A 15,058-nucleotide genomic window follows, 5' to 3' on the forward strand; every position below is an offset into this window, starting at 1 on the left:
GCACATAGCCTAAGGCAAAAATCTTTCCAAAAAAAAAAAAAAAAGGAAATAATGGCAGGTGGGACTAGTAGGTGACTTGGCAGTTAAGGTGCTGGACTCCCACATGACTGACCACTATTCAAGTCCTGGACATGGCATGGCTTGCTTTCTCACTTTCTCTCTCTGTGTCTCTGGTGAGCATACTTGTCCTATAGCAAATTAAAAAATAATTAAGAGAAAATCACGCCAGGCATGTGTTCCTGTGGAGAAGGGATTGCAGCCTGGCTGTCCTCCTGTAGTGTAATTTCTCACTTTCCTCTCCCTCTCGCTCTCTTTCTCTGTCTCTCCAGCAAGTGCACTCTATGGCAAAAACTTAAAAAAAAAAAAGCAGGCTATGGGTTTGATCTGTGGGTGATCTGTTGGCTCCTCACTCAGTCTCTTTGTATTTTTGGTTATATTTAACTGTTTTTGCTGTTTTTTTTCCTCTATTTGCCCCATCTGTCTGGTTTAGATATATATTTAATTGCAAACTGAATACAGGAGTATATGTTTGATTTAAAATTTTCAATAAATGTAGAAGTTCATAGAATAAAAGGTGAGGCTTCTGTTTCATTGTTTCTAGCCCATCTCATTTTCCTTAGTAAAGGGTTGTCATTTAACATGTTGGTGTCTGTCTTTCTAGATCTTTTCTTTGGGTTTAGTGTCTGTATTGTGTTTTAATTTTTTATTTCTATTAATGGGATTATAATGTATGTAATCTTGTTTTCTTGCTAAAGAATGTTGTAGATGTTTTCATGTCAGTGTAGTCTTTATTTTTTTAAAGAGTTATTTTATTTAACTTTATTTATTTATTTACTTTTTGTTTTCTTTTATTTGACCAGAGAGGGATAGTGAAAAAAGAGAGAGAGAAAGTGAGAAAGCAAGCCACCAGGTCTGGGATTTGAACTGTGGTTGGCTATGTGGGAATCCAGTGCCCCTAGCCACCACACCACGTGCCAGACCCAGTGTAGTTAGTCTTTTTTAAAAGTTTATTTCTGGGCCAGCAGGTGGCAGTGGTTAAGGTGCTGGATTCTATATGACTGACCATAGTCTGAGTCCTGGAGTCCTGCTTTCTCACTCCCCACCCCCTTTCTCTCTTTCTGTCTGTCTCTGGTAAGCACATGTGCCCTACAACAAAATAAATGATAATAATAATAAATAAAGTTAAATAATTTTTTTAAAGTTCATTTTATGAGAGGAGGGAGAGAGAGACAGAAAGGAAGAGAGAGAGAGAGAGATCCCTAACGAAGATTTTGCCATTGTGATTGTCCTTCCAGCCAGCCAGGATCAAGGGTGAACCAGTGTCTGCATGTCAGCCCGGGATGTTCACCCCAGGTCTTCCCAGTATGGTTTCAGTATTGTTCAGCACCCTACTGTCTGTACTACTATGGCAAAACCTGTTTTTTTTTTAATTGTGGTAAAAAAAAAAAAGCATAGAATTTACCATCATAATCATTTTTAAATGTACAGTTCAGCAGTATCAAGTATATTCACATTGTTGTACAACTTATTTCCAGAACCTTTCATCTTGTAAAACTTATGTTCTGTACCCATGAAAGAATACCTCATTTCTTTCTATCGCCAGCTCACCATTTTGCTTCTATGAATTTGATTACTTTAGATACCTCAGAAAAGTGGATTTGTGGTGGTGTTGTTAGAGGGAGAAAATAAAATAGCACCTCTGTGTGGGTGGTCATGCCACGGTTTCTTCTCCTTTATTTAACGCTTCTTTTGGGATTTTGGACACATTCCCACATGCACCTGTTGTGCTTTTTAAGCTGCTGGGTCTGGGACTTGAACCGTGTAATTGGTGATGGATCTCGCTGCCTTACCCACTGTGCCACCAGCTGGCCCTATTTAACTTTGAAATCTTTCTGAATTCACTTTCGAGTATAGTGTTAGGTAGGGATCCAACTTAATTTTCTTTGCCAATGGGAAGCCACCAGTCTCCAAACTGTTGAATAATCTAGCTTTCCCCACATATTTGGAATGCCACCTTATTGGATTATGTGTTCCTATATAAACATGGTTTGATTTTAGACTTGGGTCTATTTGCTTATGCACTAATGCCACAGTTATTTAGTATAGTTTGAGAATTATTTTATAATAATGTAAGTCATCCCTCTAGTGACTCCTTTTTTTTCTGGAATATTACTGTCTTCAAATTTTTTTCTTTTCTTTTTTTTTTTTTTGGAGAGGTTTTTGCTACAGGGCGCGTGCGCTCGCCAGACAGAAAGAGAGAGACAGAAAGTGAGAAATCACCCCCCAGGGGAGATGGCCACGCCGCAATCCCTTCTCTTCCATTCTCCTCTTGGGATCTTGGGCATGCATGTACATGCGCCCGGCGTGAGTTTAAGCCACCAGGTCCGGGACTCGAACCGCGGTCGACTATGTGGGAGTCCAGCGACATAGCCATTACGTTAACTGTTGGCCCCCTCTTCTTTTTTTTTTTAAGAATTATTTTATTTAACTTTACTGATTTATTCACTTGTTCATTTCAATTTGAACAGAGAGGGACAGAGAGAGAGAGAGAGAGGAAGCAAACTGCCAGGTCTGGGACTCAAACTGCAGTCGGCCATGTGGGAGTCCAGCACCCTTAACCACCACACCACCTGCCGGCCCCCAGATTTTTTTCTTTTAGGAACACTTTGAACTGTTCAAATTTTAAAAAAAGTTTTTGGTTTTGATTTTAGTTAATTAAAGTAAAATCAACATAAGTTTAATATAGTCATTCAGTCAGTTCTTATTGACTGTGTACTGTGTTTAAAGCAGTCTTCTGGGGGTTAGGGATATGATGAATAAGACAGTCTAGAATGGAGGTTCCAGTATAAGGGGAAGATAGAAAATGGACAAAATAAGGAAGCAACATATAGGATACTAGATGACTGAGTGCTGTGCAGAAAATAAAGCAGAGGGCCAGCAAAGAGCGTACCAAGGATGGGTGAGGGTTATAATTTAAAACGTGGTCATTTCAGATAACTTCGTTTAGATGTTGTAAAGTGATATTTGAGATTGACCTGAAAGGGGTGAGGCAGTGATTATTGGAGGGAAAAGTTTGCTGGATGAAGGAAAGAGCAGGAGCGAAGACTGGCGTGAGGTCAGAATAGAGGAAGCCACGTAGTTAGAGCTAAGTGAACCAGAATCGAAATGAGGCCAGAGGGCTAATGGTGGGGCCAGGTTGCTTAGGATCTTGATGTATTTGAGCAGTTTGGCACTGCTTTGAGAGAGAGGCTGTTGCAGGCATATCCTCTCTACCCCCTGCTGTAGGGCATGTGTACTTGCCAGAGAGAGAGAGACAGAAGGAAAGTGAGAAATCATGTCCTAGGGAGACGGTCATGCCACAGTCCCCGTTTTATTCTCTTCTCGGGATTCTGGGCACATGCGCATGTGCCTAGTGTGATTCTCAAGCCACCGGGTCTGGGACTAACCGTGTAGTCAGCCATGTGGGATCTAGCGCCTTAACCTCCATGCCCCTTGCTGGCCCTGTTGAATGCCTTTAGACAGAGAAGTAACACGGTGCTTTGTTGAATCACTCTGGCTGCTCTTTTGAGAGGAGGCTGGGGAGGGAGGGAAGTAAGATAGAAACGGAGACTAGATAAGAGATGATGGAGCAGGGAATTCTAGTTTTAGTGGTGGGAAGTTGTAATTTTCTGGCTGTATTTTGAAGATTTAGCGTAATATTACTACATTTGTATGTTTCTTCTCCCTCCCCACAAATCCTGGTGCTAATAGGCTGTCATATTTTTCATATTTGATTCTTTTTCTAGCTCACTAGATGGCCTACCTGAATTTTTCCTAGTGGAGGCTACATGCAGTTTTACTTCTCGTCTTGAGGAAGAATTGAATACCACCGATGTATACTCTTACAGGAAAGTAATGGACAACATATCTTCTTGTATGGACAACTTTAACTTGGGTAAACCAGCACTTTTCAGTACTTTTTCTGGTTAACATCTATCATTGCATCATTATTTTAATATGATAGTAATTTTGATTTGGAAATCTTTTTAACTGTATTAATTTTTCCTCTGTAGGTAGAACAAGTGTTAATAATCTGCTTAAAAATGGTAAGTCCTATTCTTTAAAGCAATTTTTTCTTTTTTTCAGAAGTAGAGGAGACAGAGAGAAAGAGGCAGACAGGGATCCCTAACAGGGCCCACACGCTGTGATCCACCCTCAGCCCCAGTCAGCCCTGGATGATGGCATATGCATGTCTGGTGTGTTCAGGGAGGTCCTTGGATGTGAACCTGGGACCTGCCTGTGTGGCCAGACTCATAGAGCACTGTGTCATTGACACACCATCATACAACCTTATGTTCTGGGGGAGTGACTGGCCTGTATGAGTCATTTTGGAACTTTTAAGTTTCTTGGGACTAAGAAAGTACTGCAGATAACTAATGGAATTCATGCTCCTTCCTTTTACATTTGTACCTTTATAATATATTATGATATCATTTTAGGTAAGAGTGATTTAAAATTTTTTTTGAACTGACATTAAAGTTCATAATTCTAAATTTTGGTTCATTGTTGTTTTCTTTTTGTTTCAGTGCTTCATTTTCTGCATAAGAGTTTAACTGAGATCCTGGAAGAAAATAGGCAAGTAATATATGTTGGCATGCTTGTGTATGTAAGTGTGCACACTTGCAGTTGTGATTTTTCTTTGTACAAAGAAAAATTGTTTAAAAGGTCTCTGAATGTATCATTCCTCTCCATTTATATTAGACTTGACTATTTTAATTTCTTTTTTAGTGGCTTGATATTTAATTTTAAAAAGTCAAATGAATTATGAGAATGGATGAGAAAGACAAAAGCTCTTTCCCACCTTTGAATGTTTCCATTTCATAGCATCCTGTTTTGGTTCCATGGGTGAAGTGTCTTCTGTTATCTTACTGAGGCTGTGTGTGTGTGTATGTGTTAGGATTTTTTGTTTTTGTTTTTGTTTTTTTATCACAGGGCATGTGCACTTGCCAGTGACCGAGGGGAGAGATACAGAGGGAAAGTGAGAAATCATCCCCCTTAGAGTGGATAGACATGCTGAATCCCTTCTTCTCCATTCTTCCCTTGGGATTTTGGGCACATAGGCACATGTGCCCAGTGTGTTTTTTAGGCCTCAGGGTCTGAGACTCGAAACTGTGGAGTGTTATTGTTATTGCCCTATTGCTTGTTTGCTGCCCATATGTATTTTTTATGTGTTAAATCCCACAGCTGTTGGCTTGAGGAGGCTATAGGAGTGGGTAGAGGTAGTATGCCTTTTGCCTCATCAGATGCTCTCCTCTGACTCTTCTTTAGATTCTTTTTCCTTAGTTCATCTTGTAAATATGAATATGGTCCATTGTACTCTGTTCTGACTGCTTAATATCATCACTTTTTGATGTCCTCTACCACCTACATACTCAGGATTTCAAGTTTACCACTCTAAGTTACATCTCTTCCCTAAGTGGTAGACTCATGTGGTTGGTTGCCACCTGGGTGTTTTACAGGTGCCTCAAATTGCTCATGTCCAAAAGAAAGTTCATTCCCCACAGCTCCTGGTAACCTCTGTTCTTCTGTTTCTTTGAATTTGCCTGATCTAGGTACTTTATGTGAAGAGAATCATAATATTTGTTCTTTTGTGTTAGGCTTATTTCACTTACAATATTTTCAGAGTTCATCCATGTAGTAGTAAGTGTCAATTTCATTCCTTTTGGCTGAGTTTCCATTGTATGTGTATACCACATTTTGTTTATCTGTTGATGGGTAGTTGGGCTTTTTCTGCCTTTTGATTATTATGAATAATATTGCTATAAACATTGGTTCACCACTTTGTGTGTGAGTCCCTGCATCCAGTTCTTTCAGGTATATACCTAGGAGTGGAATTGCTGGGTCATATAGTAATTCTGTGTTAACTTTTTGAGGAACTGGCAAACTGCTTTTTCTGACTTATGTTTTAATAGGTCTACTGTGTTTTCTGCTATGTTGAGAACATACTGAGGGGGCAAGTGTAGAAGCTATTGATAGAAGGCCAGCAAGGAGGTGACTGCAGTAATCCACGGGACAGGAGAGACTGGCTGAGGCCAAGGTGGAAGCAGTGGAGATGGTCTAATTTTGAATATATTTTGAAAGTAGAACCTTTATAGATGGATTGAAGAGGTGATGAAGCAAGGATGGTTACATCTGTTTTTGTAGGATGGATTGTTTGGAGCAGGTTTGGAGTTGAAGATAAATTCATGTATTTTGAGATGTCTTCTAAATACCCAAATGAAGATAGTAAGTAGGAAGTCAGATATGTGAGTCCGGTAGTAGTGAGATGTACATTGGAGTTAAAAATTTGGGAATTGTCAGAATACAGACTATAAGCTCTATGAGCTAGATAAGATGTGTTCAAGGAAGAGAATTAAATGGAGAAAAGGATAGGACTGAGGACTGAGTCCTGGAAAGCCCTAATGTGAAGAGATCAGCAAGGATGAATTAATCAAGGTACTGGAGAAGGAGCCACAGTGAAAAAGTAGGAGAGAATCTGGGAGCACCTTGAAAACCAGGGAACACAAGTGCATGAAGCTGAGAAAGTGTTTAGGCTTATATGTTGGGTCATTATCTTTACCCTAAAAAAATAAGTGAGGTTATTCATTAAGAAAGGGAAATGAGGGGCCAGCAGATGGTGTAGTGGTTAAGGCCTTGGACTCCCCTAGGGTTGACCACGGTTTGAGTCTTGGACCTGGTGGCTTGGAACTCGTCCTGGGTGTGTGTGTGTGTGTGTGTGCGTGTGCGCGTGTGTGCGCATGCCTGCCCAAAACCCTCAGGAAAATGGAGGAGAAGGGATTGCAACATGGCCATGCCTCCTGGGGAGTGATTTCTCACTTTCCATCTCCTCATCTCTCTCTCTCTGGTGAGTGCCCATGGCCTGTAGCAAAAATATCTCAAATAAAAAGAAAGGATATTGTTGGTGGCATGGGAGTTAATGTACTGGTTTTCACATGGCCAACTCCATGATTTAAGTCCCGGACCTGGAGGCTTGAAAATCACACTGGGTGTGTCTGTATGCACATACCTAAAATCCCAAGAAGAGACAGAAGGGGAAGGGATTGTGATGTGCCCATCCTCCTGGAGGGGTTGATTTCTTACCTTCCCAACCTCCAATGTTCTCTGGTAAGTGCTTGTGCACTATAGCAGAGGGAAAAAGAAAAGGAAATGTGAGGTAAGTTGAGTTTTGAAAGTTTGCAGTAGTCTGCATAATTGCAGTGTTCATGGAAACGGTGGAGAAGGGCCTAGATGCGTGCTATAACCTAAAAGTGATTTTGACCCTTTGATTGAGGAATGTATTTTTTTTTTTTCAGAGAGGAGTAAATGGTGACACGTTTTTTTGAATTTTCTTTTGCAATATCTTTTCTTTTTAGAAAATTTGCTGGAAATCATATTGTTCAAACGCAGTTGATGAATGACTTGTTGGTAGGCATTAGAGTTTCAATGTTGTTAGTACAGAAAATACAAGATTTCCAGGGAAATCTTTGGAAGGTATCCAGTTCTTCCATATGGCAAAGTATGTGTGGATTACTGAGTATTTTCACCAAGTTTTTAAGTAATGGTAAGTGCAACAACATATAAATAATTGTTATAATTGAGTGCTAATCAGCTTTTCCTAATAATGGTATAAAATATAAGATACTTAACTGAGATTTGGAACTTTTCCTTCCCCAGTCTCAAAATGGGGAAAGGCTCTAAAGTACGTGGTTTTAATGATTTTTTTCTTTCGAGTATACCAATCAGCAAAAGATAATATTGAAACAGTTTTCTAATTTTGTGTGTTTGTATTGCATACAAAGAAGAAAACTTAATCTTAGCGTTGAAAAGCTACAGGTTGGGACCAGCACTTGGTATAATGGCTATGTCGCTGGACTCCCATGTAGTCGACTGCAGTTTGAGTCCCGGACCAGGTTGCTTAAACTCATGCCAGATGCTTGTGCGTTTGTGTGTGCCCAAGATCCCGAGAGGAGAATGGAGGAGAAGGGATTGTGGCATGGCCATCCCCCCGGGGGATGATTTTTCGCTTTCTGTCTCTCTTTCTGGCGAGCACACACACCTTATAGCAAAAACCTCTCTAAACAAAAAGAAAAGAAAAGAAAAGCTACAGGTTAAATAGTAAAATAAAATTTACTTGATAATTCACTTAAACCTTATAACAACTCTGTAAGATAGGAGTTTTATTTTCCCATTTTTTAGAAGAGAAAGCTGAACTTTAGGAAGTTAAATAACTTGCCTTAGAGCTACTTTCTCTAGAAATCATACCTAGGGCTGTCCGACCCCAAAGCATCTGCTCTTTTTATCACACCACAATATCCATTATTTAAAATTTACTCTCTACTTTTTTATACAAATAGATGACCTATTACAGACTATTCAGAGTACATCTGGACTAGCCGTTATTCTTTTTATTAAGACTATGTTTCTGGGTGTGTCTGTATGCACATACCTAAAATCCCAAGAAGAGACAGAAGGGGAAGGGATTGTGATGTGCCCATCCTCCTGGAGGGGTTGATTTCTTACCTTCCCAACCTCCAATGTTCTCTGGTAAGTGCTTGTGCACTATAGCAGAGGGAAAAAGAAAAGGAAATGTGAGGTAAGTTGAGTTTTGAAAGTTTGCAGTAGTCTGCATAATTGCAGTGTTCATGGAAACGGTGGAGAAGGGCCTAGATGCGTGCTATAACCTAAAAGTGATTTTGACCCTTTGATTGAGGAATGTATTTTTTTTTTTTCAGAGAGGAGTAAATGGTGACACGTTTTTTTGAATTTTCTTTTGCAATATCTTTTCTTTTTAGAAAATTTGCTGGAAATCATATTGTTCAAACGCAGTTGATGAATGACTTGTTGGTAGGCATTAGAGTTTCAATGTTGTTAGTACAGAAAATACAAGATTTCCAGGGAAATCTTTGGAAGGTATCCAGTTCTTCCATATGGCAAAGTATGTGTGGATTACTGAGTATTTTCACCAAGTTTTTAAGTAATGGTAAGTGCAACAACATATAAATAATTGTTATAATTGAGTGCTAATCAGCTTTTCCTAATAATGGTATAAAATATAAGATACTTAACTGAGATTTGGAACTTTTCCTTCCCCAGTCTCAAAATGGGGAAAGGCTCTAAAGTACGTGGTTTTAATGATTTTTTTCTTTCGAGTATACCAATCAGCAAAAGATAATATTGAAACAGTTTTCTAATTTTGTGTGTTTGTATTGCATACAAAGAAGAAAACTTAATCTTAGCGTTGAAAAGCTACAGGTTGGGACCAGCACTTGGTATAATGGCTATGTCGCTGGACTCCCATGTAGTCGACTGCAGTTTGAGTCCCGGACCAGGTTGCTTAAACTCATGCCAGATGCTTGTGCGTTTGTGTGTGCCCAAGATCCCGAGAGGAGAATGGAGGAGAAGGGATTGTGGCATGGCCATCCCCCCGGGGGATGATTTTTCGCTTTCTGTCTCTCTTTCTGGCGAGCACACACACCTTATAGCAAAAACCTCTCTAAACAAAAAGAAAAGAAAAGAAAAGCTACAGGTTAAATAGTAAAATAAAATTTACTTGATAATTCACTTAAACCTTATAACAACTCTGTAAGATAGGAGTTTTATTTTCCCATTTTTTAGAAGAGAAAGCTGAACTTTAGGAAGTTAAATAACTTGCCTTAGAGCTACTTTCTCTAGAAATCATACCTAGGGCTGTCCGACCCAAAGCATCTGCTCTTTTTATCACACCACAATATCCATTATTTAAAATTTACTCTCTACTTTTTTATACAAATAGATGACCTATTACAGACTATTCAGAGTACATCTGGACTAGCCGTTATTCTTTTTATTAAGACTATGTTTCATCCATCTGAAAAGATTCCTGGTTTGGTAAGTACATCTGCTTTTTTGGAATTGTTCTTTACTGAGAGTTAGACATATGCTTTTAAAAATATTTTTAAAATTCAATTTCTTTTAAAGAACTTTATATTTGTTTTTTTCATGAACTAATGAGAAAGAGAGAGACAGAGACAACACTACAACCTACTCTCAGGTTCAGCCCACTCAGCATCATGGGCACACTCAGGCCTGGCTCACTCAGGGAGGTCTCAGAATATGAACCTGGAGCCTTCTCATGTGGGTCTGCCTTGCAGAGCATGTCATTTTACCACTGCTCCACTGTCTGGCACCTTAAAATATTTTTACATAAGCAAATTAGAAGTATTTTTTTGTATAGTCTGGATCTTTCTGATGACCTTTTTCTTTTATTGTGAGGATAAGTCCAAAAATTCAGATGAAAAAAAGATAGTCATCTGTAAATTATTTCACAAAGATAATCACTGTCAATATTTTGGTATATATTCTAGTTTTTTTCTAGTGCTCTTTATTCAGTTTCATCTCTCAGTATCATAAGACATTTGTAATATTAAAATTATGCAGAGATTAAGGTATAGCTGTATTTGGAGTAATAACTTTCCAATGAAACCTTTTTCTTTTAAGAATAGCAACCTGAGACCAGCAGTTGTTGTAATGGCTATGTTGCTGGACTCCCATGTGGTCGAGCACAGTTTGAGTCCTGTACCCAGTGACTTAAACTCACACTGGGCGTGCACGTGTGTGTGCCCAAGATCCTGAGAGGAGAATGGAGGAGAAGGGATTGCGGCGTGGCCATCCCTCCTGGGGGAGAGGGTTATTTTTCGCTTTCTTTTACTGTCTCTCTGTCTCTGTCTTTCTGGTGAGTGCAAGCACCGTATAGCAAAAACCTCTCCCCCCCAAAATTCTATATATATGTGTGTGCGTGTGTGTGTGTATAATAAAAAAAAAGAATAGCAACCCAAATTATGTACTTTAGACAAGAAACATGCTAGAGTCAGTTGGTTCATGAACTTGATCAATGTGGAAAGTCTAATTTGATAAATTAGACCATAGTCCTTTTGTATACTAGTAGCAGATTTTCCTTTACTGTATTTTGGATCTTTTACCTGACTTTATGCAAAATATACATGCACTATTTTATGAGATCACACAAAATATCATTGAATAAAATAAAAAGCTTTTGACTTCACCATTCACCTCTAAAAAGTTAAGCTTATCCACCTATAGGTGATGATGTGTCGTGTCCTAGCAGTGCATTCAAATCAGCAAAAATCACTGATTTACATAGGTGTAATTATTCTTCCTTTTAATATGAATGTAATAATTCCTATGGTTGTAATTACCTTTAACCTTAGTTATTTTTTCTTAGGATGTTCTAGGAGAAAGAAATTTGGGGATTTGTGTTTTGAAATATCTCTGGAAAGTTTTATGTACTTTGGCTCTGAAATTTGGGGATTTGTGTTTTGAAATATCTCTGGAAAGCTTTGTGTACATTGGCTCTGTTCTGTTTTTCTATTGTAGATTAGTGGTTTGCTTCTCCATTCAGTGGACTGTGCCAGCATCCCAGAGTGGTTTATGAGCAGCTGTAAGAGCCTTTGTTGTGCTCAAGTCTCTGGGGCAGCTCTCTTATTCCTATGTCAGGGGACACTCGCCATGTTGGACTGGCAGAATGGGAGCATGGGCCTGAGTGGGGAGGCCCTGCTCTTGGATACCGCGCATGTTCTGTTCACCTTGAGTTTACAGTGAGTTTTGATGTTGCTCTCTCCTATTTTGTTGCACTCATCAGACATTTAGAAGATGCAGCTGAGTTGGTCTTATAATACAATGTAAAGTGGAATAAAATGAGTGTGGAAGAAAAGATAGGATGATGGAAGAGATTTATAGAAATTATTGTATTGGGTTAACCAGTAACGAACATTTATAAAATTAATTTTAACATTGTCTCTATGCTAGCATTTCAAAAAATTATAGAATTTCTATATGCAGAGTGCTTTGGAATTTATGAAGAACTTCAACATGGACAATCTTATGTGAGCCCCATGTGTCTGAAAGATAGGATAGAAAGTCTAATTTGTTGAACGTGTAAAGTGAAGTTTAGAAAATTAAATGCTGGGCCAGCTGGTGACATGGTAGTAAGGTGGGTGGCTCCCATACAACTGACTGTGTTGTTTGAGGCCTGGACACAGTGACTTGAAAAACGCTCAGGGAGCGTGTGTATGTGTGTGCGTGTGTGTGCGTGCGCCCAAAATCTGGAGAATAGCAGAGAAAGGGTTGTGGTGTGGCTAGCCCTCTCTGGGGGTGCTTTCTCACGTTTTCTCTCTCTGTATTTCTCTGGAGAATGCATGCACTCTATAGCAAACCAAAAGAAAAATAAAGAAAAATAAATAAATAAATGCTTACTTAAGAGCATATTGCCAATAAGATCAAATCAGTGTCTTCTGACTTCATGGGGGGTATATTTTGTGGAAGTTTTTTGAGTGTTTTTGCCACAGTGACTGAAAGTGGTTATGAATTTAAAATGTCAAAACAGTGTGTGTGATAAGCATGTAGAGATAGAAGGAAAACTATAATGTTCTAAGATAAATTTTTTTAACGCATTGAGCTGTAATTAACATACCATACAAGTGATGTATTTAAAGTGTGCGTTTCAGTTTTTTAAAAATATTCACAGAAATTGTACAATCCTTACCAGAACCAGCTTTAGATTATTTTCGGTGTCCCCTTAAGAAACCCCATTCTTCATAACCTTCCCAACCCTAGGTCCTCAGTATGATTTAAAACACCCATGAAACTGTCATCCTAAGATAATAAACCTTCCTGTCAGAAGTTTTCTTGTCCCTTTTTGGATTATTTTTTATGAGATGAAAAGAATTAAGTGCAAATTTGAGATCTGTTTTGGCCTTCTTTGTAGTTTTTTGTTATAAAAAAATGAGTAATGATTGAGATTTTCTTTGTTCCTTATACTTAATATTTCTTTTTTTAAAGAATTATTTCATTTTTATTCATTCTTGGTTTAATTTTTTTTTCAAGAATTACTACATTTAACTTTATTTATTTATTTACTTTAATTTGACCAGAGAGGGACAGAGAGAGAGAAAAAAGAGAAAGGGAAAGTGAGAAAGCAAGCTACCAGGTCCAGGACTCAAACTGTGGTTGACCATGTGGAAGTCCAGCACTCTTAGCCACCATGCCACCTGCCGGCCCCATCGTTCATTTATTTTAATTTGATCAGAGAGACACACACACAGAGAAAGGGAAAGTGAGGAAGCAAGCCTACAGGCCTGGGACTCAAACTATGGTTGGTCATATGGGCGTGTTCGGTGCCCTAACCACCACGCCACCTGCTGGCCCTTATATTTAATATTTCTAAAGTCTACATGATTGTAAAATGAAATTTCTTTTGCAACATTATGATTCATGCCTCATTTTTCTTCAGGATTAAGGAATCAACACTGGAAATGTTTCTATCTAGAATCTTGGCATCTTGGACTACTTCAGCCATACATGTTCTTGAATCAAGTTCCCCAAGCCTAAAGTGCAATCTGCATGGGAATTCAGTCATAGTTGGGAGACTTTTGGAATATGTCTATACCCACTGGGAACATCCATTGGATGCTCTAAGACACCAAACCAAAATCATATTCAGAAATCTTCTCCAGATGCACCGGCTCACTACAGAAGGGGCAGATTCACTCACTGATCCTTTCTTCTTGGGATTGACTAAGAATCTTCTGCAACTGGAATGGCATATTAAAGGAAAGTACACATGCCTTGGGTGTTTGGTAGAGTGCATAGGAATTGAACACATTTTAGCAGTAGATAAAACTATTCCATCTAAAATCTTAGATGTGATGGGGGACCAGTCATTGGTACCTTATGCAAGTGATCTTTTGGAAACCATGTTTAAAAATCATAGAAGTCATTTGAAATCCCGAACTGTCGACAGTACTTGGATTGACCAATGGCATGAAACTTGGGTTTCTCCTCTCCTTTTTATACTCTGTGAAGGAAACTTGGATCAAAAATCTTATGTGATTGATTATTACTTGCCAAAATTATTGAATTGCAACCCTGAAAGCTTAAGATACATGGTAAAGATTCTTCAGACTTCTATTGATGCTAAAACTGGTAAGAAAAATGAATTTTTGTTTCAGTATTTTTTAAATGTAAGTGCCTAGGCTGATAACTGAACATATTCAAATTTAAATATTACCATTTCTATAAATAGTAAAGGAAGATATTAATGATAGATACATTAGTCTGAAATGAATGCCTTTGTACATAGCCGAAGAAAGTTTTTGTCTGAAGTAATTTTATGTTGTTTTAGAGATTTTTGTTTAGGGCATGTACATTCACCAGAGAGGCAGAAAGTGAGAAATCATCGCCCTGGTGGGATGGCCATGCTGCAGTCCCTTCTCTTCCAGTCAGCTCTTGGGATTTTGGGCACGCACACATGCACCTGGCGTGAGTTTGAAGCCACTGGGTCTGGGCCTCAATCCTCAGTCAACCACAGAGTCCAGTGACGTAATCATTATGCCATCTGTTGGCCCCTGGCTGAAGTCATTTGTACAAGTCAAAGAATATATTTCATTTATAATGAATCATGTTTCCTTTATTTCACGTTTTTAATCATTTTACCAAGTTCTTAATTTGTTAATTTGTTGTTAGACTGAACGTAAAATTTGTGTGTTTCATATAATTACTTTTTCAAGTTATTGAGATAGTAATTGAAAGTTGCGTGGGCCAGCAAATGGCGTAGAGGTTATGTCCCTGGACTCTCACATTGTCGACTGTGGTTCTAGTTCCAGACCTGGTGGCTTGAAATTCACACCAGACATGTGTGCATATGTGCCCAAGATCCCAGGAGGAGAATGGAGGAGAAGGGATTGTTGAAGCCTGTGTGCCCTGGGGGATGATTTCACATTTTCCTTCTCACTGTGTCCATCTTTGGCGAGTGCATGCACTCTAAGGCAAAACTTTCTTAAGAAAAAAAGTACAAGGTGAGTTAGGCAAGATTAAAGACAGGGACCAACAGTTAGCGTAATGGCTATGTCACTGTACTCCCACGTAGTCGACTACGGTTCGAGTCCCGGACCCAGTGGCTTAAACTCACAGCGGGTGCGTGTGCGTGCATGCCCAAGATCCTGAGAGGAGAATGGAGAAGGGATTGTGGTGTGGCCACCCCCCC

At 39.0% G+C, this 15,058-nt stretch overlaps 1 protein-coding gene across 1 annotated transcript in view; it reads left to right on the forward strand.

The window, feature by feature from the left end:
* The window catches only part of THADA (THADA armadillo repeat containing), a 53,950-nt gene that overhangs the window by 10,702 nt on the left and 28,190 nt on the right, over positions 1-15,058 (forward strand). Inside the window, exons 5-11 of the mRNA XM_014592154.2 lie at positions 3,786-3,934; positions 4,053-4,085; positions 4,566-4,614; positions 7,392-7,579; positions 9,791-9,885; positions 11,392-11,612; positions 13,307-13,998. Coding sequence (XP_014447640.1) covers positions 3,786-3,934; positions 4,053-4,085; positions 4,566-4,614; positions 7,392-7,579; positions 9,791-9,885; positions 11,392-11,612; positions 13,307-13,998 — 1,427 coding nt within the window. The remainder of the gene's footprint in view (positions 1-3,785; positions 3,935-4,052; positions 4,086-4,565; positions 4,615-7,391; positions 7,580-9,790; positions 9,886-11,391; positions 11,613-13,306; positions 13,999-15,058) is intronic.

This window comes from Tupaia chinensis, unplaced genomic scaffold (assembly GCF_000334495.1).
Source record: "Tupaia chinensis unplaced genomic scaffold, TupChi_1.0 Scaffold000661_1, whole genome shotgun sequence".
Lineage (NCBI taxonomy): Eukaryota > Metazoa > Chordata > Mammalia > Scandentia > Tupaiidae > Tupaia > Tupaia belangeri.